General features: G+C 33.1%; 12 protein-coding genes across 12 annotated transcripts; 5 read left to right on the top strand and 7 right to left on the bottom strand.

Moving 5' to 3' along the window:
* Positions 1 to 291: 291 nt before the first annotated feature.
* Positions 292 to 1,428, top strand: DFA_08770 (uncharacterized protein; the record flags this gene model as incomplete). Its single annotated transcript, XM_004356202.1, has 4 exons — positions 292 to 538; positions 613 to 866; positions 946 to 1,258; positions 1,403 to 1,428. 4 exons carry the CDS (start codon positions 292 to 294, stop codon positions 1,426 to 1,428), a joined length of 840 nt encoding a protein of 279 aa, XP_004356255.1.
* A 158-nt stretch (positions 1,429 to 1,586) lies between these two features.
* DFA_08769 (cyclopropane fatty acid synthase) lies at positions 1,587 to 3,180 on the bottom strand (the record flags this gene model as incomplete). The annotated part of the gene is made up of 3 exons (XM_004356201.1): positions 1,587 to 2,647; positions 2,746 to 2,829; positions 2,925 to 3,180. 3 exons carry the CDS (start codon positions 3,178 to 3,180, stop codon positions 1,587 to 1,589), a joined length of 1,401 nt encoding a protein of 466 aa, XP_004356254.1.
* Positions 3,181 to 4,569: 1,389 nt separating this feature from the next.
* Positions 4,570 to 6,183, top strand: DFA_08768 (uncharacterized protein; the record flags this gene model as incomplete). Its single annotated transcript, XM_004356200.1, has 1 exon — positions 4,570 to 6,183. The coding sequence occupies one exon, from the start codon at positions 4,570 to 4,572 to the stop codon at positions 6,181 to 6,183; it is 1,614 nt and encodes a 537-aa protein (XP_004356253.1).
* Positions 6,184 to 6,392: 209 nt separating this feature from the next.
* Positions 6,393 to 6,866, bottom strand: DFA_08767 (UPF0041 family protein; the record flags this gene model as incomplete). The annotated part of the gene is made up of 2 exons (XM_004356199.1): positions 6,393 to 6,679; positions 6,761 to 6,866. The coding sequence occupies 2 exons, from the start codon at positions 6,864 to 6,866 to the stop codon at positions 6,393 to 6,395; spliced, it is 393 nt and encodes a 130-aa protein (XP_004356252.1).
* Positions 6,867 to 7,513: 647 nt separating this feature from the next.
* On the top strand, positions 7,514 to 8,072 carry DFA_08766 (UPF0041 family protein; the record flags this gene model as incomplete). Its single annotated transcript, XM_004356198.1, has 4 exons — positions 7,514 to 7,520; positions 7,607 to 7,668; positions 7,732 to 7,913; positions 7,997 to 8,072. 4 exons carry the CDS (start codon positions 7,514 to 7,516, stop codon positions 8,070 to 8,072), a joined length of 327 nt encoding a protein of 108 aa, XP_004356251.1.
* A 99-nt stretch (positions 8,073 to 8,171) lies between these two features.
* DFA_08765 (uncharacterized protein) lies at positions 8,172 to 11,634 on the bottom strand (the record flags this gene model as incomplete). The annotated part of the gene is made up of 3 exons (XM_004356197.1): positions 8,172 to 10,755; positions 10,836 to 11,427; positions 11,505 to 11,634. 3 exons carry the CDS (start codon positions 11,632 to 11,634, stop codon positions 8,172 to 8,174), a joined length of 3,306 nt encoding a protein of 1,101 aa, XP_004356250.1.
* A 182-nt stretch (positions 11,635 to 11,816) lies between these two features.
* DFA_08764 (uncharacterized protein) lies at positions 11,817 to 13,834 on the bottom strand (the record flags this gene model as incomplete). Its single annotated transcript, XM_004356196.1, is given in 4 exon segments — positions 11,817 to 12,544; positions 12,564 to 12,638; positions 12,729 to 13,130; positions 13,375 to 13,834. 4 exon segments carry the CDS (start codon positions 13,832 to 13,834, stop codon positions 11,817 to 11,819), a joined length of 1,665 nt encoding a protein of 554 aa, XP_004356249.1.
* Positions 13,835 to 14,683: 849 nt separating this feature from the next.
* On the bottom strand, positions 14,684 to 17,166 carry DFA_08763 (hexapeptide repeat-containing protein; the record flags this gene model as incomplete). Its single annotated transcript, XM_004356195.1, has 5 exons — positions 14,684 to 15,334; positions 15,419 to 15,579; positions 16,133 to 16,597; positions 16,664 to 16,840; positions 17,001 to 17,166. Coding segments are annotated over 5 exons (1,620 nt in total), but the record flags the coding sequence as incomplete, so codon positions are not given.
* Positions 17,167 to 17,429: 263 nt separating this feature from the next.
* On the top strand, positions 17,430 to 18,186 carry rpb8 (RNA polymerase II core subunit; the record flags this gene model as incomplete). Its single annotated transcript, XM_004356194.1, has 4 exons — positions 17,430 to 17,502; positions 17,629 to 17,866; positions 17,980 to 18,062; positions 18,086 to 18,186. 4 exons carry the CDS (start codon positions 17,430 to 17,432, stop codon positions 18,184 to 18,186), a joined length of 495 nt encoding a protein of 164 aa, XP_004356247.1.
* A 186-nt stretch (positions 18,187 to 18,372) lies between these two features.
* Positions 18,373 to 20,850, bottom strand: DFA_08761 (uncharacterized protein; the record flags this gene model as incomplete). The annotated part of the gene is made up of 4 exons (XM_004356193.1): positions 18,373 to 19,196; positions 19,296 to 19,844; positions 19,933 to 20,033; positions 20,102 to 20,850. 4 exons carry the CDS (start codon positions 20,848 to 20,850, stop codon positions 18,373 to 18,375), a joined length of 2,223 nt encoding a protein of 740 aa, XP_004356246.1.
* An 872-nt stretch (positions 20,851 to 21,722) lies between these two features.
* On the top strand, positions 21,723 to 23,565 carry dync1li1 (dynein light intermediate chain; the record flags this gene model as incomplete). The annotated part of the gene is made up of 5 exons (XM_004356192.1): positions 21,723 to 21,825; positions 21,926 to 22,446; positions 22,537 to 22,702; positions 22,795 to 23,093; positions 23,179 to 23,565. 5 exons carry the CDS (start codon positions 21,723 to 21,725, stop codon positions 23,563 to 23,565), a joined length of 1,476 nt encoding a protein of 491 aa, XP_004356245.1.
* Positions 23,566 to 23,897: 332 nt separating this feature from the next.
* DFA_08759 (uncharacterized protein) lies at positions 23,898 to 24,392 on the bottom strand (the record flags this gene model as incomplete). The annotated part of the gene is made up of 1 exon (XM_004356191.1): positions 23,898 to 24,392. The coding sequence occupies one exon, from the start codon at positions 24,390 to 24,392 to the stop codon at positions 23,898 to 23,900; it is 495 nt and encodes a 164-aa protein (XP_004356244.1).
* Between the last annotated feature and the right edge of the window lie 72 nt (positions 24,393 to 24,464).

Below are 24,464 nucleotides of genomic sequence, written 5' to 3'. Positions count from 1 at the left end.
CCCACTATACACATCACTCTCCAACCCTCACCTCAATCAACCAATAGATCTCATGTTCCCAAATAAATACATAATAAAAGTGTCCATCGATCAACAAATAAAAAGAAAGAAGTGAACTATGAAATGAGGAGAGAGAGAGAGTGGTGACTCATTCAAGAATAAATTAAATTAATTAAAAAATAGCTCATAATAATATCCCGAAAAGGGTAAATGAAAGTTTTTAAAATTACTTTTCAAATTTCTCTATTCCGAACTATTTATATTTATTTAAATATATAATTTATAGAAATAATGATGAACTCTAGAACATGGAACTGTAATAATTGGAGCCCAATGTTGAAAGCTTCAAGATCTTCATCGGCTGCCAATGAAGTTGATGTAGCCAAAGAAAACTATACATATACACCTACAAGACCTCACTTTAATATAGTCATGTCTGCAGCAAACAACCAACAACAACTAGAAGAAGAAAAGAATTGTTTGATTATTTGTAACTCTAATATTGCTCAAGATACATTTGAATACTTGTGGTCAAAGTGTATGAACATTTATTAGAAAAGAGTTTATAGTTTATCTTGTCTTACTCACAAGTGATTTTTGTTTTTTTTTTAGCAATATTGGTAATATGTGCAGATGGAGGAGCAAATCAATTAAATAGATACTTTCAAGATAAAGGAGGTGATGAATTGGTAAACAAATGGATACCTGATTTTATTAAAGGTGATTTGGATTCTCTTGACAATCATGTAAAAGATTATTACACTTCCAAAGGTTCAATTGTCATGAGTGACAAGAGTCAAGATACTACTGATCTCCAAAAAACAATGGAACTTGTAAATAGCATTGAATCACAATACTCTTTCAAAGTATGTAATTAAATCATATTATAAATATATATATTACAATTATATATATATCTTTAACATCATCCATCATCCTTTTTAGTTTTCAAATATATTTATTAGTGGAGGATTAGGAGGTAATATATCACATGAATTTGCCAATTTAAATGTTTTGTTTGAACATACAGATAGAAACCTTGTTTTATTCTCTAGTGGAAACTTTGCCTACCTCCTCAACAGTGGTTGTAAACATACAATCAATATCAAAAAAGATGTACATTGCTCACTCATTCCTTTGGCGGGTCCTGCTCAATCAGTTACAACCACTGGACTAAAGTGGAATCTCTCAGACAACTCTCTTAAATTTGGAGAGTTAATTAGTACATCCAATATTACATCACAAGAAATTGTAACTTGTATATCTTTATCTCATTTAATATTTATTATTGATTTAATTCATTAAGCAAGGAATATCAATCAATCAATCATACTATTAGTTAGTATCAATCATCTTTTTAAATTCACAACAATACATCAAAAACTATATATCTATATTTTAGTATTAATAGTTTTAATCACTCTATAATTAGAAGAGTGGTATTTATATTTTAAATTTGGTTGGTTTTTGGTAATGTTACAAATTATTATTAATTAATAGGATCGATTGTGGGTAATGGTACAGAAAAGATTGGATTGGTGTCGATTTTTTGTTGTTGTTTAGTTTTAGTTGATAGTTGGTTTAATTTAACAAGCACGATCAGCTACTTGTGAAGAATTGGCATTATCTGCATGATCACTGTCATCAGATACAATAGTAGTAGTAGTATTTTGATTAATATCTTTGTTGAAAATTGGTAAATTTAAATTACATGGACGAGATAGAACCATTTGAATAAGGTTGATGGTACGGGTAGCAAAGGCAGCCTCGCAATAACAAAAGTAATAGGTAAACATTCGAATAAATTGTTGGTCAAATCCAGTGGTCGAGAGGATCTTTTCACGGTTGTTGGTAAAGGTTTGGAGCCAACGGGCGAGGGTCATGGCATAGTGGGGACCAAAGTTTTCGAGATGCTCCAACATGAGTTGAGAGCTACGTGTCATGGATTCGAGGAGGGACGTGTTGGATGGACACAATCCACCTGGGAATATATATTTTTGGATAAAGTCACAACTCTTGCGATACGTCTCATAACGTTGATCGCAAAACGAGATGTACTGCAACACGACAATACCGTCGGGCTTGAGAAGCTTTTCGAGCGATGCAAAGTATTCGTCATAGTGTTCGTGTCCGACAGCTTCGAGCATCTCACATGAAATGATACGGTCAAACTGGCCGGCGACGTTACGATAGTCGATCAACACGACGTCTATTCTGTCTTCTAGGCCAGCCTGCTTGACTCTGAGTTTGGCAAGATTGACCTGCTCGATTGACAACGAGATGGTAGTGACACGACATCCAGTACGACGAACAGCCTCGATGGCCAAGGCACCCCAGCCCGACCCAATCTCCAAGAGATGGTGGTGTGGTTTAAGATTAGCCTTGTCAATCAATTTACGGATCTTGTTCATCTGGGCACTTTCCAAGTCTTGTTCGGGTGAATCAAAGACAGCACACGAATAACTCATCGTTGGGTCAAGGAACAATTGAAACATATCATTGGAAAGATCATAATGAGCTCTAATGTTTTCCTTGGATTTGGCAACAGTATTGTTATTAAGAATATGGAATATTCTATCTGCTCCATGTTTAAATATTGCCCATTTACTATCCAATTGATCCATATTATTTCTATTATCAATAAATACTAAATAAAATAAATTAAAAATAGAAAAAAGAAAAAAAGAAAATATTAATATTATTAAACTTGTTATTGTATGTATTGTTTGTTATTTAAATACTTACATTTTATAAGAGTTGTTAAATTATCAACTACAAAGTCGCCTAAAATATAAGTTTCAGAGAATCCTATATCACCTCCAAATAAAACTACAAAAGAAAGAAATAAATCAATTAATATTAGTATTTTAGAATATTGCTTGGATATATATATTCTTCTTTCTCTTCTCTTATCTTTTTCTTACGTTTTGTTAAAAATCTGTACAAGTTTGTAATGGTCATTTTTGATTTGTTTGATTCTGGACTATTGATATCACCAAATACCATTGGTTTGGTGGTAGTGGTAGAATAGGATGGATAATCGGTATCATTGATCTCGACGATAATACAACCAGTCTTGATCTTTGGTAGGAAATTTTTAAAGACAAATGAATGTCCCCATGATACAAGCGATGAAGCACATGCTGATCTTATCGGGGTTGGAACTAATACACTCAACATTTTTTATGATGGGCTATTTTTTCTATATACTGTGTTTTTGATTAAAAAGAGGGTCACTAAAAGTTTTTTGTATTATTATTGTTTGTTTGTTAATAAATTGTTTGTAAACTTTTGAAATAATTCAAACAAATAGATAGATAGAGGTAGATAGATAGATAGATAGAACATACAACTCGTAGTAGGACGAAACAGATAACAACTAAAAAAAAAACAAGAAGAAGATGAAAAAATAGAATCGGAGGGTCACAAGCTAGCCAACCCTCTCCTCCTTCCTCACTTCTCTCTAGAGTCTCAAAAACAATCAAACAAGTTGATTGGACAGAGGAGGAGAAGTTGATAAAATAAGGGGCTGAATAGTAGGACGATAAAACCTGTTGTGTAGGGGTGCAGTGGCTGCAAAGATAGGTTGTGAGGAGGTGGTGAGACAAACAAGATAGGTCACTTACGTCGCTTGTCGAGATTGTCGATACGAAGGACAACAAGGATTTAAAAGATAATACAACAATCAAAACTGTTTGTTGAGATGCAATAACTTTGGGGCAAATAGGCAAAGAGAGAGAGAGAGATGGTAGATGGATGATTGGTGAGTTGGTTTGTTGTTACAAAGATAATAATAATACAATAATAATAATAGAATAAGAAGATTGAGGTTGGTTGATAGACCAGTTTTGATCAGTTCTGGTGTTTTTGTTTTGTGGAGGGGGTAACTTCACCAACAAGCCTAAAAAAAAATCGGTGGTTCTCGACCTCCTCCTCCTTTTGTATCATCATCGGATGGTTATTTTTCTTCTCACAACATCAGTGTAGGGCTCAAGTTGTTGAGCGGTTAAAACCCTTCAGCCCTTTCGCAAACAAACAAGCAAACAAAAACAGTTCGTCGAGGATAGAGGATTCTATTTTCCACCCAATAAAAATGCAAGCGCCATCGTTGCAAGGCCATTAGGTGAAGGGATCTGACCAATGCCAAGACTTCGATCACAAATCGATATCAGCCGGCCCCACAAACTTTACTATTCGCCGGATAAAAATCAAATCTTTCAACGAATCCTCATTGAGCATCATATCATCAGAGTGCCACCTATGCACGGCCAGAGATCTGCCAAACTCTCAAGTCATGACACTATTACTCTATGATCATCACCACTTTCCTATTCTGATCAGAATTTGGTTCAGGAATAGAAATCATCATTCATTCATTATTATTAGCAACAACAGAACAGATAACATCAACAACAAGAAATTATTCTTCTATTTCTTCTTTGACATCATTCTATTCTCTCTCTCTCTATTCACAACTCGATTAAAATTTATCGATTTATCTATCTATCTATCTATTTTTATCTTTTTCTTTTTACATATTTTTATAAATATAAATATATCATCATCATCATGGTAAAAGTAGCAGTTGTAGGAGGAGGTATTTCAGGAATGTCAGCAGCATACTTGTTGACACAAGGTGGACATGAAGTGACAGTGTTTGAAAAGGGTGATTATTTGGGAGGTCATACAAATACAGTCGATGCAACATTTGGAGATGTAACAGTAAAGGCAGATACTGGGTTCCTCGTATTCAACGATGAAAAGTATCCCAATCTAGTCAGACTCTTTAAAGAGATGGGTATCAAATCAGCAGACTCTGATGTATCATTTTCATTGTCACTCAACGCAAGACCATTCCCATACCCACAATTATCACCCGATACTGATGCCAATGGTCCACAAACCAAGACATCGTCATCGTCGTCGTCGTCGTCAAACAAACTAGTTCGTCGTCCCGAGATTGAATGGTGTAGTGACACTGTTTCGACAGTCTTTTCACAATGGAAGAATTATTTTAGTCCATCGTTTTGGATGATGATTATCGATATGGGTAGATTCCACAAGGAAGCACCTATGATTCTCCACACGCCACACTTGTACGCCGATATGACCATCGAACAGTTTACACGCAAGCATCGTTACTCTCAAGCCTTTAAAAACTACTATCTCGTGCCAGTCATGTCTGCTTTGTGGTCTACCTCGTTTGCCGAGATTGATCAATTCCCCATCCTCACACTCGTCCGTTTCTTTAACAATCATAGTATGTTTCAAATGTTTGGACGTCCACAATGGAAGACTGTACTCGGTGGCAGTTACCTCTACATGGCCAAGCTCCGCGAGTATTTAGAGGCCAACAACAGTCGAGTTCTCCTCTCTTCTCCAGCCACCCAAATCATCCGTCATCCAGAGACCGACTCTGTAGACATTGTATATACAACCGCTGAGGGTACAACTCCAGCCACTGAAACATTTGACTATGTTGTCATGGCTTGTCATCCACCCGATCTCCTTCCACTCGTCCAAGACCTCACCGAAAATGAAAGGGATGTTATGTCGAAATTTGTATACACTCCACATACCGTCTACCTTCACTCGGACGAACGTCTCATGCCCAAGCGTAAAAATACCTGGTCTAGCTGGAACTATATCTACGACGACCATTCCAGTACAGACAAGCAAGTTTGTGTCACCTATTGGATCAATCGTATCCAACCGTGGTTGGATCGTGAAAAGACCCCACTCTACGTCACCCTCAATCCAGTCTTCCCACCAGCCAGTAATCTAGTTCACAAGGTCATTCAATATGATCACCCACTCTACAATGGCACTTCGGAAGCTGCTCGTGAAAGATTGTCCACCATTCAAGGTACACGTAGAACCTACTATTGTGGTGCATACTATGGCTATGGTTTCCACGAAGATGGTATCATCTCGGGTCTCCTCGCCGCTCAAGCTATCGACCCATCACTCAAAAATATCTGGACTGTCGACACTAGTCGTTATGCCGACAACCCACCACCAATCAACAAATCAATTTCCTTTGCTCTTAAAACTTTTAGAGTCCTTTTACCTATTGTCTCCATTGTTGGAATGGCTTATCTTGCTTATAATCAAAAATCAATCAATTCTATTATAACTCCAATCTTTAAAAAAATTGGAATCTTAAATAAAAATTTAAATTAAATTATAATTAATTAAACCAACATAAATTGTGGAAAAAAAAGAAAGGTTTTATTATTATTATTATTAATTCTATGATAAATAAATATATTGTTGTGGATTGGTGTTTTAAAACTTTTTTGGTACTTTAATCATTATCTATTATTAAAGCAAGTTGATCGTCGGTAAATTTGTTGTTGTTGTTAAGGGAGTATATTTACTATAGTAGTCGATTAGGATGATGGTTGTTGTTGGTTTTCCTTTTCTTTATCAAATTGATATCTTCTATATAAATTGGAACCATGACAAATGGCCATGGCAGCATTGCAAGCAGCCAAAGCACGAGTACCAGCATTTTGCGGTTGAATTAAAGTGGCATAGTAGGTCCAAATAGTGCCAGTAGAGAATAAACTAGCAGTTTGTTGAAGATCAATCTTATCAGCTGGTTTGTTTCCAGAAATCATTTGTGAAAGTGGTACAATTGATAATGACCATTTCATAATTGGTGCAAGATTGGTAACTAAAATATAGTAAGAAAAGAAAAAGGTTAATACATTTGTGATATAAATAAAACCACATGGTTAAAATATCATCGTCATACCATCATTGAGAAAGGCGAGCTTTGGGAACTTTTCACATAACCCAAGTACAAACTTGTTGCTAAATACAACACGGTTACCAACAAACTTGTTTAAAATTGATGCCATTGTTTATTTGTATATATGTATATTGATTACTTTAATAATAATAATTGAAAGAGTCAGTCAGTTTGTTATATATATCAGTACTACTATCGTCGGTTATTGTTGTTTCTTCTTCTTCTTGTTTTTGAACAGATAAATCTGTAAAAATATCTGTATTGTATTTTTAGTTGATTATAATCTATTCACTACTCTACTTGTACAAGTCTATCTCTTTTCTTTAAACCTCTTACCAACAAATGTATGAAACAAACTGCTCAACAGAACAAGAACTATTCTACAAGACAAGAGGGAATAGGCGAAGATCCCTCGTCAGCATGGCGGAGAACGCATCGATTTTCATGAATTTAAATTAATTTCTATATCTTGTTTTTTCGAACCCTACCGAAAGACTCTTTTAGTAACAAAACTTCAAGTTTTGTCATACCCTTAACAGTAAACAAAAGGCACCATCTCATTCACTAAATAGATATCATTATAAACATAAAAGAGAGGATATAATTTATTATTATTTATTATTATCATTCGTTGAGATTCGCTTATCCCCTCCCCTCACTCGCTCCTACTAGTTCTACTTTATCCCCTTTTATTCACACGCTCACTTCTTCTTTAGCATTTACTAACAAACAAACTCATATATATAAATAATAACAATGTCAGGTATGTTTATATAAACATGATGTTAATTTAAATTTAGCTTACTCGAGAGACTGACATCTTTCTTTCCTCATTCATCGATTATACAGAAAAGTGGACTAAATTCGTTGGATTCCTTGGTGCTGCTGCTAATTGGACCATTCCAATTGCTGTAAGTTATATATATATTTAGTCTTTTTAAATCATATTAACACTATGTTACTACTACTACTAGTCAATAATGAACTTAAAAAATGATCCATCTACAATTGACCCAGTCATGACTACTACATTGGCAAGTTATAGTATGGTATTTACGAGATGGTCTATTGCCATTTCACCACCAAACTATTGGTTACTTGCTTGTCATGTTACCAATTCTATTGCTCAAGCAACTCAACTTGGACGTTGGGGATGGTTTGTATCATCAATATCAAAGGAATAATCCTTTCAAGATAAGTTCTTCCATTTTAATTTCTTTTCTTTTCCTTTTTATTTAGGTATAAGACACAAGGTGAAAAACCAACTACAACAACCATTACATCTTCAATACCAGAGGCAGTTCAAAATAAATAATATATATAATATTATTATTATAGGAACAATTCTATTTTTTCAAATCAAACAAACAAACAAACTTTATGGTTATTTATGTATTTATTATTAAATTTGGTTCTAAAGTTTTGGATTAGTTTCTAAAAGATGGATTTTATCGGTTCGTTTAATTTGTTCGACCATTTTGTTATAATATTCATCACCGACAATGAGAGCTCTTCTCTTTGATGGATCTGGCATAACAAGTGGGAATTGCTTATCGTTTGGAGAGAGACTTCTACATCTTCTGTATACATTTCCCCAATATTGACTTAAAAATGATCGAATCAAATCTTTTGGTACATAGGATTGTGATTGTAATATTTCATTTGGTTGTTGTTGTGGTGGTTGTGGTTTCTCTGACTGTTGTTGTTCATTATTATTGTTATTATTATTATTTAAATTTAATAATCCATTATTTAATGATGATACAATTAATGGTGATCTAGTATATTGATGATTATCTTGATCAGATGTGATACTACTAATGGTAAAGTTTGGTTTTGGTAATGTTGATTTGATTCCTTGATTTGCATTGTTGTGTATCAATTCGGTTGTGTTTTTTACGATAGAGTGGATTGGAGAAGAGTCCTTTGGAAGTGTTGGTAATTGGGAGGTGTAAAATACACTGAGAATAGCAGGTCGTCCTACTTTACTAACTTTTCCACGTGGAGGTTGATAATAATCGATATCAACCATTAACCATCCATTTTGTTGAAGTGCCAAATTATATGATAGTTGACTATATTTACTTTGGTCATAATTTAATGATGAATCAATTTGATTGGTTAGAGTTGAACTATTGTTGTTATTATGAATTAAACTGCTACTATTGTTGGTTTGATGATTTAAATTTTCATTTTGATTTCTAATAAATAATGTATTTAAATTATTTACAGAAGAATTATTATTATTATTAATATTTTGATTATTTTGATTTTGATTAAATTGATTATTGAGAGGAGTTTCTAAAAAGATAGCATTTGGACCTGAAATATGAGTTCTAGATCTAGCATTTTTGTTTAATATATCTACGGCTTCATTTAATAATTCTTTTCCAATATCCCAACCACGATACATTGAAATACCACCATTACTACTATCACTTGTTAAGGTATCATTGACAATTACATCTGCTCCATCGTCATCGTTTAGATGCATTACATTGAGTGATAGGGACGAAGAAGATTTTTTAACAAACAAGTGACTTATGATACCGCAATTACTTCGTAGGTAGTATTCGAATACTACAGCTCCGATAATAGTTGGTTTTGAACCGTCTTGATAATTGATTGCTAAAACCAAATGGGTGTTTGTACCATTACTGTTGTTTTGTTGTATAAGAGTGGTTGGTGCAAAATAGCTTGATGGTGCCAACAGTCCTTGCATTTGTTCCAATGTTTCGATATCATGGTTTTGTGGAAGTGCACTCCACAATGATTGCAAGAGATCGGCATGATAATCGGCTGCCAAATTCACAAGGACAAATGGACGACTACGTAGTGTGAGTGGTACAAGAGGGATTCTCTTTCTTCTTTGCAAACTGTCAATCATCTTTTTATAGTCATTGTCGTCGTCGATCCAATAACCAGTGCGTGTCGATTCACTCTTCCAAAAGTTTTGGGAGAATGACAATAAAAGAGAGTTTGGAAGGTAGGGCTTACGAATTCGATCGGTCGAAAGGATGGCCAACGATAGACTACGACCTGGCTTCTTGTCGTAGGTGAGCGATGGTTGAATGTATGAAAAGTCGACACGCTGCCATCCCATCTTTTCAAGGAACTGGTGTTTGTGAGATATTTCGACTATGCTGTCGGCATTTTCTTCAAAAATGATGTCACTCTTGTGTTGGTCTTGTGCAGTCTCTAAAAAGATGGCATTGCAACCAGCCAAGTGACCATTCTCAACTGCATCTTGTTCCAAAATATCGACAGCTCTCTGAATGAGAGCACGTCCCATACGTTCTGCTCTTTGTTTGGGACCACCACCTACCAACACATAGGTCAAAAGTCCACAGTTTACGGCACCGTGATACTCAAATACCAATCCACCACATATCAATGGTTGTTGATTAATATCATCTTCTGGATATCTAAGTGCTACTAAAAGATGAAAATTATTTCGATGAAGGTGACCACCATGTTGTTGTTGTTGTTGTTGACCTCTTAAAGTTTGACCCATTGCACCATTATTTTCCAACATGTTTAACCAACTTTCCAAAGGTTCCAATTCTTCATTTTGGGCATAGTTTGGTAACAACACTTCATTGTAGAATCGAATGGCCAATTGTTGACAATCTTCGTGACCGTGACTATCACGTATATCGAGTAGTGTCCAAGGTCTCTCCCATGGAAGATCGAGCAGTGGGATACGCTCACGTCTTTTAATTTGATCCATCATTCTCTGATAGTCTATATCGTTTCGCCAATCGAAATAGTCTAGTCTGCTACAACAGCTGTCCCAAAACACCATCAAAAAGTTTTTTAGCAACGATGATGGTAGATAATATCTTTCTTCACGTCCCAACGTTTGTTTTGGTGTATTTGGTGTAATCAAACATGTCAATAATAAATCTTTACATTTACTACTATCATTTGATAAAGGTGGTTGAATATAATCAAAATCTAATAATCTAATACCAAGTTTATGAAAAATTGAATGTCTCCTAAAAATTAAATAAATAAATAATGAAAAGATTAATATTAATATATATAATTTTTTTTTTATATTTGTTTTGATATTTACTTTGCAGGATCCATAACATCATCTTCAGGATTAACTTTTTCGGAGGAATTTGTTTCTAAAAAGATTGCATTGCATCCACCAAGATGACCTCTTTGTCTACCATTTTCCATTAATCTTTCGGTTGCCTCTTTGAGGAGCATACCGGCCAAACCTTGGCCACGATACTCTGAATTGACCAATAAATAAGTTACACATCCACAATTGATTGATGGATAGAATTCAAATACAACTCCACCCATAATATCACTTTGATTCTCTTGTTTTAACTCTTTTGGACAGAGTGCCAATACTACATGAAAATCTACATCACATGAAAAGTGATTTTCATCCATCGTAGAGTATCTACCAGAGAATGAAGGTGATTGATTTCCAGACGAAGGGGAAGAAGATGATGATGATGACGATGATGATTCATATCTTTTTGTTTTTGGACTATTATTACTATTATTAGTATAGTTGGTTGTACTACCTGATTCAGTTGCTGCACCACCACCATCATAATCATAATATGTATCAAAATCATAATCTTCTTCAAAGTTTGATGATAATCCTTCTTGAAACATTTCAACCCAATTATCTAATGGTTCTAATTCTAAAAAGAAAAGAGAAATAAATTATTATTATTATTACTAGTTATTATAAATATATAGTTAATCTAAACTATCATACCATCTTCTTTTGGGAAATTTGGTAACATTAATTCATCATAGAATCTCTTTAATGTTTGATAATCATAATCCTTTCTAAGATCAACCAATAATGGTTTAATCTTTGGTTGAGTTGATATAATCTCTCTCATCTCTTTATCTCTTCTCTCTCTATCTATCTATCTATCTCTATCTATATATGAAAACTACTACCTACCAACCAACCAACTACACACTCTTTCGTGTGAACGAAAGTTAGTTCCCCAAAAAACCACCCAACTCCCAATATTAATCGAAAAATTAATTTCGAATCACGATATTTATGTGTATGTGATTATTTCGAATCTAATCTTTTATTTACATTTAATTCTTTTTTATCAAAGTATTTTAATATGCCAACAAATACTAGAGCTAGAACTGAACTGAGTACTAGTATCCACATTGCTAATGTATAGTTGCCTGTTGATTGTCTAGTGGCACCTAGTAGAATGGGGTAGAGGATGATACCAAGGTTGTAACTAGTACCAATCAATCCGTAGGCAGTACCAACCACCTGTTCGTCAACTACCACTGGTACCGATGACATGATACTATTGTTCATTAGACCGTATCCAAGACCTGTAATCAGTACCCAAGGTAGAGGGGTGGTCGTAGTGATTGTCATGATGGCCAATCCAATACCCATGACTGTGATACCAACTGCCTGTGCAGTCAATCTCTTTTCAAACTTTTTTACAAAGAATCCAAATACTGGACCCATCGATCCAGTGAAAAACGTTTCAATCGCCATCATCATGGCAGCTTTAGTGTCACCGTATTTATACTTTTCAACAATCATATCGATTACTATAATATCGAAACCATAGAATGCACTATACCCAAAAAAGGTAATGAAAAATAATAACCACATTCTAAGTGTAATCATTCTAACCAATGAAAGAGCCTTTTTCAATTCACTAAATATTTTTCTAATTGATGATTGTTTTGTTGTTGAATTAATTGTATCATTAGATGCATTGTCTTGTGATGATATTAAATCTACTTCTGACAATTCAATATCTTCTACTTGTTGAATATTTGCTCCATCTAATTCTATTTCCATTTTTATCTTTTGATTCCAATTCATCTTCATCTTTTAATTCACCATATTTATTTCCTATTTTTTAAAAAATATGTATAAATAGTTGTTTGAATTTTTTGAAGAATTATATATATGTATAGTAGTTTTAATTTTGTGTGTACATACTAAAATCTAATCTTTTTTGAAATACAAGGAATATAATATTTAAAAACAAACCAAGAATGGTAACTAGTGAACAAAACCAAACGGTAAATGGGAAATTGGTAGCTTCATATAAAGATGGTAACATTCCAAATGCTAGGAGACTTGCAAATTGTACCCATGTCGATTCGATACCCATTACAAATGGCATTTCATCACTTTTGAACCATGTTGACAACAAGGCACTGATGCAAACCAAACAAGATTCTCCACCAATTCCCAAAAGTACTCTAGAAAATACAATCAATCCAAATGAAGGAGTAGGAGTGATTGTCGAAATACCAGCTAGAATGGTTGAAATGGTCATTAAACCCATAAATGCTATACTACATTTATTTGGTCCAAACAAATCAACTAAAATACCACCTAAAAATACCATTAAAATCTAGATGGCGAGAGATAAAATAGCTCTAAGTATATATGTATGTATGTATATTTATATAAATAAATGATGGCATACGTTAGGTAATGCGTATGCACTATATAAATTGCCATATTGTTGTGCATCAATTTGATAAAAATTATCTATCAAAATAAACATAAAAAACTATGTAAGTAAAGTAAAGTATTATTTTCATAAAATTATGATTTATGATTATTTTTTACATACCAATAATTTTAACCAATGAAGTTGGCATATTATAAGATAAATATAAAGGGAATCCAAGATTAATGATTAAAAATAATACAAGTATTTTCTTGTAATTCTTTTTCCAAAATTCTTTACTTAGGATACTCTGTTTCTTTTTCATCTTCATCGTAGTAGTAGTCGTATTTGATTTTTCATCAATTATAGGTAAAGGCGTAGTATTTAAATCAGCTCCATCTAAACTAATATCATCTGGATCATTATTATTATTATCATCAATTCTATTTTTTGTCAATATTCCAATTGTATCATTTTCTTGTTCGTCGTGATATATTACAGATCCTCCATTATATACTGCCAAACCATTGTCATCGGCTGATGAACCACCATAATCATCCACTGATCCACCACCACCACCATATTCAATGGATCCTCCTCCTGCTCCTCCAGTTCCTCCTCCCTCTATATTATTTTCATCCATTGATCTTTATATATCCTTCTTTTTATATCCTTGTTTTTATTTCTACTTTTTAAAAAATATATAATTTTAATTAATAAATATAAAATCAATGTTGATTTATGAAATGATGTAACTGACAACATATTCAGATTAAGAAAAGATTTATCATCTTTGTCTTTTAACTCTTTTTTTTTTTTTACAATCGTTTTGTGATCTGAATGATGATGATTTTAAAGATATATAGATCGGTCGGGGTCAATCAATCACTCTATGATGATATTACCCCTAATATCTGAATTGGTTCGTTTCACACCACAAAACGAATGATTTTGATACCAATAGTAATAGTAGCATTGTGATTGTGTGGTTTGTTGTGTAGTGGTGGTTAGTTGAATTACTTTTAAGTTGTGGTTGTAGACAATCGATTTTCCTAACTTCTTCTTTTGTTCTATTTCTTTCTTCTCTTTTATAGTGTGTATGAAATTGATAGATAAATAAATATAAAGATAAATGAACAACTTGAATTAACAATTGTAATTATTTGTTATAATATTGTGCAATAAAATGATTACCGAAACGACCGACCCATTCTCACCTCAACGTCTGATTTTTTAATATCTTACACAAGATTGCTTGGTCCTGGGCACGTGAAATTGATTCTTCTTCAATTCAACCTTGGATACCACCACTCGTTTGGTGTCGACACCCCCTCCCTCCCTCCCTCCTCAATTCGTTGTTGGTTCGGAGATTCTCTAATTTTCACAATTGCAAAGAAAGAGACATGGGACATCCCACCTCTGAAAAATCGTGAGAGATAAAAAAATATCTATCTTGGTTTAAACAATTTACTTATATATATTATTTGATTGTTTATTTTTTAACTAAAGGTACAGTGATTGCAACAATGATGGCAGCAAGAATGATAAGTAGGATGATCAAGATGATAATTTTCTTTCGATAACTCTTTTTGTAACCGTATGCTTGTTCTTGTTCTTGCACGCCACTCTTTACCTCGTTGGCAGCATTCTCTGTCTGTATATTGGCGACTTGTAACATTTCACCTTGTTCAACGGTCAGTGCATGAATATCTTTGGTAATCTCTTGAACGATTTGGAGATCCTCTACCAATTTCTTTACTTCGGTGTTGTACTCTTGCAATATTAAATCGTCTACTTCTTGTGCATCGGTGAGATGGATTTGCATCTGTGCCAATTGTACATCGCTTACTTGATTCTTTCCACCTCTACTCAGTTCTCTATCTCTTTCGCTGTTGTATTGGATACGACTGGAAAACGATCCACGATCTCTAGCACCAACCGAAAGGTCTCTTGATCTACCACCCGATCCAATTGCATTTCTCAACTCCAAATTGATGATTTGTGTAGCCTCTGATTCAAATTCATCCGACAAACGTTTAAAGTCATTCTTGATCTTGTTGACTCTTGTTCTATCATTTCTATCAAATTGTTTATTCAAAAATGTCTTTATAGATTGAATTATATTATTACCTTCTTCTATCGACTATAAAAGATTCAAGATAGATAGAATCAATATTAGTCATCATCATCAACGACAACAACAACAACAACATAGTGTGTAACATACAGTTTTTAATTGATCTCTAAATTGTACACTATCAGATGGTGATCCAATGGTTGCTTTTTTAAGTCTGATTTGTTGAGTTATATTATTGAGACGTTGTAATTGTCCTGGTACATTTTCAAAACTTGCCATCTCTTCTTCTTTTTCTTCTTCTTTCCCTCTCTCTTTATATATATATAAATAAACTAACTACTACTACTAATATACTTTAAACAACGTCTTTTGATGATGTGGTTGGGTTTTGGTGTATTAAATAAAAGATAATTTAAAAGGACAAAAAATCTCGTTGCAAACAAAACTCGAATGAATGCGTTGTGTCGACAACCGTCGCAATCCAACAAGAATGCGTGATTAATCACGCAAAATTAAAGTTCCCACCTTTAATCACATACATGCAATTATCTAATTATTATTATTATTATTAGATCGATGGACTTGTGGTTCAGATGCAATCCAAAGAAGACAACTGTAAATTTAGGTTAGGATAGGTGTGTTTGAAAAATTTTCTTTTATATATTATTATGACAATGATTAATTACGATTATGATTGTTGTTATTATTATTATTATTATTATTATTATTATTATTATTATTATTATTATTATTATTATTACTGTGTGTTTGTTAAATGATAATCATCTCATCATTTATCCTATTATTGTTTTTAATTCTTTACTAATAATTGTTTTTCTTCTTCTTCGGTAAAGTAATATTCACCTTTGTATCCAACTTCAACACCTTGAGATTCAGCATCAAGATGTACACTAGATGGGTTGTGAAGACCCAAGTCTTGGTTGTGAGTTTCAGAGTAGTCATAGTATTGAGCGGCTTGGTTGTGAATGTTGATGATTTCCTCTTCCGTTAGTTTTCTAACAAACTTGGCTGGTCTGCCAGCCCACAACTCACCGGTTAAAACTCTAGCACCCTTTGGAAGAATAGAGTTGGCGCCTAGAATAGAGTTGGCTTCGACATATGATCCAGACTCGAGAATAGATCCCATACCAATGAGACAGTTCTCTTCGACAGTGCAAGACTCGAGTATACAGTTGTGTCCAATAGTGGTATAGTGACCAACGACAGTGCTACCATCATGGTCCAATGAAAGTGGACGTGTAGCTTCACGAATAACAGTACCATCTTGAATATTTGCATAGGTACCAATATAAATAATATTAACATCGGCTAGAAATAGAAAATATATAAAATATTAATATCAACATATGTATAACTATAAGTGATTTCAATTACCTTTAAGAACAGCACCATACCAAATAGAAGCACCATAACCAAGGTATACATTACCAACGAGTGAAGCAGATGGAGCTACAAAAGAACCATCTGATACTCTTGGATATAAACCCCAAACACCCGGGGTAAAAGCACTATCCTTATTATAAAATGGTACTTGATTCTTATGTTTGTTGTCTGTACAGAGTTAGATAGATAGATAGATACATCATGTTGTTGAAAGAGAGAGAGAGAGAGATGAATGTTAGTTGACGATTCATTCACTCATTCATTTATCACTACTATTACTATCTTTACTGCTAATTGCTACTAACTGCTACTATATATATAAACATACATAAATCTAAATATTTGCCAACATGATTTTGGTTATCCTTTTCAATCTTGATGGGAGTGGTATCATAAGGAAGTTGATTGTCTTTGGTATCGTAATAAGTACAGAATGATCTTTTGCCTGCAACTACAGCAGATGTTGTGTTACTTGACACTATCTTTGTGATGTTCTTTCCAATGAATTGTTTGATCATCCTATCTATCTATATTGCTGTACTGCTTTGATCTGATCACACCTTTCTCTTTCTTTGCTCACCCCCCTTATAGTTTAATGATCTACACTCTGACACAGAGTGTTGGTGAGAAAAAATAATAAAAATAAAAAAAAATTCATTCATTCATAGCCAAACAATCGTCTTTGTCTCAATTTGGTTGTGATCAGTAGTAGTTAGTAGTTAGAAGCGCGAGCTATTGTTAGATAGGAGGAGAGAAGATGTCAAATATATTATTCGAAGATAACTTTGAAGTAAAGGATATTGATCCTGATGGAAAGAAATTCGATAGAGGTACGAAGAGAACGACGAGGAGGAGTTAGGGTTATAACAGACCTGATCTATCATAGTGATAAAATAGATAGACGATCAATTTAAAACTAATATCATCTATTTCTATTCTACTACTGTAATATACAGTATCAAGATATGTTTGTCAAAGTGAAAGTTATGAAATGGACCTTCATTTAGATCTCGCAACTCATATATATCAATTGGGACATGAAAAGTTTAAACTTGTTCTAGCATCATCACTCAGTCTTGATGGTTCATTGGAGCAAGTAGCATTCGATAGCAACAAACCATCTTTGGCCGATAAATACGATTATGTCATGTATGGAAAGATCTTTAAATATCAAAAGGAGGTTTCTTCAAAAGTGTATGTAGATAACAACAACGATTCTGAGAGGAGATATGATAGTTATATAAATATATCTCTGTATATATATACCCATTTTTACTAATCATAACTAAACCTTTTGTTCTTGATAGTTCTATTTTTGCATCATTTGGTGGATTATTAATGTTACTTCAAGGTGATCCAAGATATTTACCTGGTTTGGAATTGGATTCTCGTATTTATTTATTATTGAAAAAGGTTTAAATCAAACTACTTCTACGACGATAGATAGACTCTATAAATATACAAAGAACACGACACAACAAACGAATAAATATCAAGAATACAAACAAAAATAGAAAACAACCAAAACAAGATGGATGATCTACAACACACTTTATGATGTTTGGACCTTGCATGGGGATCAGTTAAATGATGATGTACATTATTGGTTTTATTAATTAATAATTTAAGTGGATAGTGATACTTTGTTGGATTCATAATCTAGACTCCTTTAGCGTAATTGGATTTGGATTTGGGTTATTTTAAAAAAGAACTCTTGTTGTAATCTCTTGAACAATATCAGTTTCTCTGCTTACAACAAGATTATTATTCTTGTCTTCTTGTTCCCCTTGTTGTTGTTGTTCTCCTCCTTCTATTTCATTCTCTTTACTTGCACCATCTTCATCCTTTGATTCAGTTATTATAGTCTTTGTAGTAGTTGTAGTTATAGTGGTTGTAGTTGCGTCATTACTATTATTATTATTATTGTTGGTGTCTACAGTATCTGTATAATCATCAATTTGAACAAAATCATTTAATACTTCAACGACAGAGTTTGGAGTGATATCGTTGAGAGTTTTTATACATGAATTGAATGCCATTTCATAGTTGTCTGGGAGATGATCGGAAAGGATTGTTCCAGAGATGATAATCTCGTTAAACAATGAAGGGTTGGATAGTTCCATGATATAGTCTTTGTGCATCGTCGATAGTTTGTACATTCGGTAGATGGAGCCTGGTGGCAACATGGTGGTGGTGGAAATGGTTGGACGGTTTGAATAGTCTACTTTAACCTCTCGACTCACCTTTAGATAACCGGCAATCTTGTTGGTCAGCTCGTCGCCAAGATTATTGCCAGCCGTCAATATATGGAATGATCTCTGTACGAAATTGGTGTTGTTGTCCAACATGGTGTGAATGAGTGCTTTCAAATGATCCAGTGACTGATAACTAAGACGTGGAATAATATCATTGTTGAGAATAAACGTTGTAATCAAATCCTTGGCTTTTCTCGACAATGCAATCTCTAATGAAGTTACACATGGTGGTGCAAATGCATAACAATGTATTGGTACTTTTGGATATGCTAAAAAATAATTAAATAAATAAAATAAAATAGAATAGAATATTAATATCTTGTTTGTTATAAATATTATCCATGTCTTATTCTTTGTTGTTTTTTTACCTTCATTAAAAAGTAAAGTAAATAAACAAGCAGTACCACCACCAAGACTATGACCAACTACAATGACTTTATAGGTTGGATGTTTTTCAGAGGTCTCTGCAATGAGAGATCCCAACTCATTTAACTTGTTTTGAGCAGATCTCAAGATACCAGTATGAGCAAATCCATCTAAAAACGGTGCATTGGTAGCAACCAAATCAGTGAGTACGTCACGTGGATGGAATGTACCACGAATAGAGAATACAATCGATTCGTGATTATGGTCGATTGCAATATAGTGTCCGGGATCAAAGTTGGTGCTAGTGAATCGATAACTTATGATATCCTCTCTTTTAACGCCTGTATAATCACACAATGACTTTAAGTTGAGACTATCAGTACCAGCAACACCCTTTATAAATCCAGTTGCTCCAGTTGTATATTTATAAGAGTATACATATTTTGATCCAAAACTTGCATTGGCAAACTTCATATAATGTGCTGCCGTTCTAATGAAATCTTTATCCTCTACTTTTTCATCACTAACAACATGTGCATTTTTATAATAACCTAAAAAAGGAAAAGAAAGAAAATGAAAAGGAGATTAATAAATAATCATCCATTGTATCAATGACTTAATTTAATTTAAATTACATACTATCCAATAATAATAAACCCATGAATAAATCCATTTTAGAGTATTTAACATCTTTAAAGAATTCTGTAAATAATGCATTTATATGATCAAATGCTTCTTCCCTTGAATAATAATATAATAAATAATGTCAATCTATGTATGTGATATAAATATATATCTCTTTACATACGTTTCAGAAGAAATAAATAGTTGTTTAACTTTTGTATTAAAACTAGAGATTGAATTCTTAAATGAACCAAACCAACTGGTACTAGTTTCCTTTTCCTTTTCTTTTTGTTCAATGAGTAACTTTGAGGATTCATCAGTCGTGGGAGAAGATGATTGTTGTAATGACAGTTCAGATAGATTGGGACTACTTCCAAATAGATTTGGTGATAATCCTTTTCTTACTGGACTGTTTGGAGCACTCAAACTTGTAGATGAGCCTTTGTTTTTCTTCTTTGTTGTTGTACTTGTTATTTCAATGTTTGATTTTTGTTGTTGTTGTTGTTGTTGTTGTTGTTGTTGTTGTTGTTGTTGTTGTTGTTCTTTAGTTACTTCCATTGAAGGCATCATTGGCATATTTAGATGAATGTTATTTGCTATGCTTTCATCGATAGGATGATAACTGTGAAGTGTTTGTCTAGTACTACAAATGTTTTGTTCAATTTGAATGGAAGCTGATGATTTTGTGGTTGTAACAACCTCTTTTTGGACCATTGTTGTTGTTGTTGTTATGGTGGTTTCATCATCCTTGTGGTTCCCATTACACTGTTCACCATTAGTAGTAGCAGTAGTAGTAGCAGCAGCAGTAGAGTCTACTTTACTAACAGTACTATCCTTTTGTACATTACTATTGTTGGTGATAGCAGTGGCAGTCGCATTACCAAAAGTATCGTCTGTATCAATATCTATATCATCGATTGTTGACGTGGTCATTGTGACATGAATATATAACTAACTATAATACTAATACTTGATACTAATACTAATACTTGATATGATAATGACAATAAATAATATTACTTGATAATAATAATAATAATAATAATATATATATATATAATTTACAATACTATGACTTTCTTTAACTTTTACTGTCGTTGTAAAAAAAAGTAATTAATGTTTTCAGACCAGGGAGGGAGGGGAATATGGGGGGTTTAAATTTTTGGGAGTAATCGGCTGTCAAGCTTTAATTTTATATACCCTCCTAGGTTGGCAAGATACAAACAGAGTATATTTATAAATCAATTTGTTTTGATTAGATTAAAAGATGGAAAGGTTTCCGAATTCATCGATCAATCAATCTATGGGAACTTTACTCGACTTCCAAAGTGTTCAATCATTATAAATTGACTATTATAGTTAACATCCTCGTCCTATCAACCCAAGAGTGGCGATGATGATCACGACGACGGTGAAACCTCCAACAAACAAACAAATGGGTAAGGGTTGGATAATCTAAAATTTCAAGTCTATTTGAGTCAAATAATGTATTGATTGGATTGAAAATATTCTAAAAGAAGTAGAAATACTATTTTGTATATCTATATCTAATGGTGATTATTATTATCTCTTTGAATGCTGTAGAGATAACAAACACATCAATACTCTGTATTACTTGAACTGTTTATCAAAGTGCGCTTTTTTATTCAAAAAAATCAATTTTTGTTTGAAGTTGCAAGAGAGAAAGAAGAGTCACAATCTTATTACATTAAACATTAATTTTCTTTGTACTCGTGAAGTGATTGATTAAAGAGAAGAAGTAGAAAGATAACAATATATAGTAATCATCATCATCATCATCAATCATGTCACACCAACAAGATGAAGAAGAAGATATTTGGGGCAATATCTTGCGAGAGTCTGCCAACAAGACAAACTACTTTGAAACAAAGAATGTTGTTATGATGGGTATGTGTGAGATATATATATAGATAGGATAGGATAGATAGATATTCTTATACCACCTGTGATACTTACTTTTCTTTTTATTAATATTACTTATTATTAGGAGATAGAACTTCAGGATCATCATCATTACTTTCAAAGTTTCAACCAATATCGGATGTAGAAAAAGCAAAAGGAATTGCATTGAGTTATACGTTTACAGATGTATTTGAAGATGATAGTAGCGAAGATCCTATTGCTCGAACCAACTTTTGGACATTGGAAGGTGAGACTGAACACAATGAACTTCTCAAATTTGCACTAAATAGCGATAATATTGCCAACTCTATGGTTGTCATTACATTGGACTTTTCACAACCATGGAATATTGTCGATTCACTCAAACGATGGTTACACATCTTGGAGGAACACATCAAAACCATTGCCACATCATCAAACAACAAAGGTCTCTTTGGATCACTCCAAGATAAACTTTTGATTAAATGGCATGATTATGTTGAACCATCACAATCTTTAACCGCTGCTGCTGCTAATACTACCAACAACAATAATAATAATCCATTACTTTCAAATGCTCAAAAGAAAAAGAAAAGAAAAATCAACTCTACCATTGAAGATACAAGTGTATGTTATATATATATATATTGATAATCAAGACTATAAGAGAATTAATAACCCTAAACTATTGATTCATTCATTCATTCATTTTGATAGGTATTACCACCATTGGGAGAAAATATTTTAACAAAGAATCTTGGCGTACCAATTTTGGTTGTTTGTTGCAAGAGTGATTCAGTTGTCATGTTGGAAAAGGACTTTTCTTTCAAAGATGATTTATTCGATTATATTCAACAATATCTTAGAAGAATATGTTTACAATGTAAATATCGATAGTAGAAAGAATAAGCGAAAGAGAAAAGGAAAGAAAGGAAAGAAATTAATTAAATTAAATGATTATTTCTATTTATTTAGATGGAGCAGGATTAATTTATACATCAGCAAGAAAAGAGATTAATTGCGATGTTGCTTTGGAATATATTGAAAATATTTTATTTGGATTTGAATTAAAGAGTAGAACACAACTTTTGGAAAAGGACCAAATATTCGTGCCATCTGGTTGGGACACTCTTGCCAAGATCACACTCGATTTCGACAATCAAAAAGTTTGTCGTGACGTTGAAGAGTTGTATGAAAATGTTGTAAAAAAGCCAAGTATTATAAAAAGAAGAGAAATGAATCAAGCATCAGCAGTATTGGCAGAAGATGATCAAGTAACTATGGATGAAATCATAATGATAAAAAGGATGGATGGAACAAACATTTAATTAATTTTTTTTAATCTTTTTTTTTGTTTAGGAATTTTTAAACAAAATTAAGAATTCATTGGATCAAGAATCACCAATGCAAAGTAAATCAAGTAATCCAGCTGGAGCAGGATCAGATGGCAATACACCAGAGACACCAAAGGTGGTTGAAACATCATCGCCACCCAATTTGCGTTCGAGTACCACTAGCACATCATCGTCGTCGACATCGTCACCATCGACTGCTGCCACTGGAGCAGCTCCAAGTGCCGAAAAGGCAGTTCTCGCCAATTTCTTTACAAGTCTCATGTCCAAGGACAAGTTAACCAACAGAAGCGCATCCAAGGATTTAAAGGCCTCTCTCACCAGTCCACCAACATCAAACGTTCGAGCAGACGCCCAAAAAGAATTGGAAAAAATTAAACAAAACAAAAAGTAATCAATTAAATGAATTAATAATAATAATTATAACAATTTTTATATCAATAACCAATACCATTAAATTAAATTAAATTATTACCTCTGTCAATAATAAACAAATAAAAATTAAAAGACAACAAACAAAACCAACAAATAATTATTTTATTTTTTGTTTCTTTTTTTTTTTTTTTAATTTAAATTGATTGATTGATTAGATCAAATACAATAGTGAATATATATATATTTATTCATTTATTTACAATTTGTTGATAGGTAATAATAATATTATTTTGATCTAATAATTGGATTGAATGGATTGAAGACGGATTTGATGGATTTGGATGGAGTAGTTTAGGATCTTGGTTTTTTATCAGAGTTTAATTTATTGACAGCAGCCATTCCCTGCACAATTGCATGTTTTGCCAATTCTCCAGAAAGGATAATACGTGTTGCGACTTGAATGTCACGAGAAGCTAAAGTTTGTCTTTTAGTCTTTCTAACCAGACTGGCTGCTTCAGTGGCCAACCTTTCAAATGTATCCAATACAAATGAATTCATTACCTCCATAGATTTTGATGACATACTATACTTCTTTTCATTCTTTCTGTCTGGTGCCACCACCTGTTTGAATACTTTATGAATATAGCTAGAGAATGATGTGTACTTGATCTTACTTTTTTTGGGAGTCTTGTTTGTTTCCCCTTTTGTGTCCGCTACCTTTGGTGTCTTTTTAACAGCCTTTTTTGGTACCTCTGTTGTTGTTGTAGTAGTAGTTGGAGGAGTTGGAGGAGTTGATTCTATTTCCTTCTCCTTGGTTGTCTTTTTCTTGGCTGCTGATTTTGCCATCTTTCTCTTGTTCTTTTAAAATAAATAAATAAAAAAATAAAATTTATATATATAAAAATTTGTACGGATAGA

Source organism: Cavenderia fasciculata (assembly GCF_000203815.1).
Source record: "Cavenderia fasciculata unplaced genomic scaffold Scf_ET2XIPL01COFD4-5, whole genome shotgun sequence".
Lineage (NCBI taxonomy): Eukaryota > Evosea > Eumycetozoa > Acytosteliales > Cavenderiaceae > Cavenderia > Cavenderia fasciculata.
Note: the sequence above shows the minus strand (reverse complement) of the source record. Positions and strands in the feature narration are given on the sequence as shown.